Source organism: Frankliniella occidentalis, unplaced genomic scaffold, assembly GCF_000697945.3.
Source record: "Frankliniella occidentalis isolate FOCC.00 unplaced genomic scaffold, Focc_3.1 Scaffold110, whole genome shotgun sequence".
Taxonomy (NCBI): Eukaryota; Metazoa; Arthropoda; class Insecta; order Thysanoptera; family Thripidae; genus Frankliniella; species Frankliniella occidentalis.
Genome location: NW_026267238.1, coordinates 796200 through 797921, shown reverse-complemented (window position 1 = coordinate 797921; position 1722 = coordinate 796200). Strand labels below are relative to the sequence as shown.

The 1722-nt window shown below is 45.9% G+C and overlaps 1 protein-coding gene across 6 annotated transcripts in view; it reads right to left on the bottom strand.

The window, feature by feature from the left end:
* LOC113206571 (CUGBP Elav-like family member 3) overlaps positions 1-1722 on the bottom strand; it is a 299180-nt gene that overhangs the window by 62208 nt on the left and 235250 nt on the right. For 5 of the 6 annotated variants that reach the window (XM_052270072.1, XM_052270073.1, XM_052270074.1 and 2 more), the window contains one exon: positions 798-923. The exons of the other annotated variant lie outside the window; for it this stretch is intronic. In XM_052270072.1, the coding sequence (XP_052126032.1) occupies positions 798-923 (126 nt within the window). The remainder of the gene's footprint in view (positions 1-797; positions 924-1722) is intronic. 6 annotated transcript variants of the gene reach the window in all.

Below are 1722 nucleotides of genomic sequence, written 5' to 3'. Positions count from 1 at the left end.
AGAGAGAGAGAGAGAGAGAGAGAGAGAGAGAGAGAGAGAGAGAGAGAGGGTGGGGACGGACATCAAACCGCTAGGCGAATTGTTTCTGGTGTGAATTTAACACCGTTGCAGGCAGAATCCGTCTCGTTAAGCGGTTATGTTTCCCAGGCGCCGCATAGCTACTAGCGCTGGCCCGGTGGCGGTGCGGGTGCACTAAAAAGAAGCCGCTAAACGCCTGGCACTCAAATTGCCCATTATTCCTCGAGGTTTGCTGCTGCCGCCGCCGCCTCCGCCTGTACAAAGTAACACCTCCCCATAAATGCGCGCCGGAAGATGACTTACACAGTCGTGCAAAAGAGAGGGCGACAATCCCATTAGCGTTTGTTACACAGAGCGCGGCGCACTTGCAGGGACACCGCGTCCCGAAAGCGCTCGCGGCGGACGCAGCCCAGGTGGCGCCAGACAACACATGCAGGCCCGTCATCATACTTTTACAGGCGGGAGCGAAGGGACGGTGCAGCAGCATAGCAGACGGACTTTACTGTAGGCCAGCAGACCAATCCGGGACGCGAAAATTGAAGCCATCCATTTTTATTAGGGTAATTATTATGTTGCGGGGCCGTTTAGGAAGGCGATACTCATTTTGTGGCGCGAGACGCAGGGGTAACGCACTCTTTATGTAAACATGAGGCGAAGAAAAAATAAATAAAAGGCGGTTTGATGACTCTTTTGCTTATGGCATGGGGAACACACAGTTCATACGCAGGCGCTAGAAAGGGGTGAAGAAGACATCCGCGTGAGGACAAAGAGATACCTACCTTTGCTCGTGTTGTCGGGGCTCCGAATGACGGTGCACTCCTCTATGGTGCCGTAGGCAGAGAACAGCAGACGGACATCCTCTTCTGTCTGTGTCTTACTGAGCATGCCCACGAAGAGCTTCCGGTCTGAGCGGGGCGAGGAGAGCGGGGGTAGCAGGGTGGAGGAGGAGAGAAAAAAAAAGAAAAACAAAAAAACAGAAATTAGTAAATTGACAGAAAAAAAGAGAAAAAGAGAGGGCCTCTTACGTAGAAGCGTGTACAGACTAAATACATATGCATCCACATTCGTAAACACAACACCGATAGCAACAACAACACGGAACATTCCACAAAAACAAAGCGTGTCTCGAACGCAAATTTCTGCCTGTTTAAAAAAAAACTTACAAAATAAGATTTTCTATAAAACTATTTGTTTTTGGAAGGGGTTGACTTCAGAATGAGGGCAACAGAAATTTGTATTCTAGGCACCAGTCATTTCATTTCTAATCAAACCAAACCAAATGCGCTGCAAAATAAGGACAAAATCAAAGATAAATGAAAATAAAAAACTGCATGCTTCTCTTCTAAAGATGCACATCAGGAGCCGAGATCATCGTGGGCTAGAGCTAAACCTTGTTTTCAGTAATAACTAGTGATTTAAATAATTGCGGTACGTTGAAACCTGGAGAACGATCGATAGAAAGACTTAAGGATCACACTTATTTTAAATTTTATAGATGTAGGACTTTATGAGTAGTGTTCAAGTCGCATTTTTCAGTGTTCGCATTCCAGGGGTATTTCATAAACAAACCTACTATAAATTTAGGGCGAATGAATTTTATATTTTTCTTTTACTACCCGATTCTGTTCTATTAAGTTTCTTTAAGAAAAGAGAGAGAGAGAGAGAGAGAGAGAGAGAGAGAGAGAGAGAGAGAGAGAGAGAGAG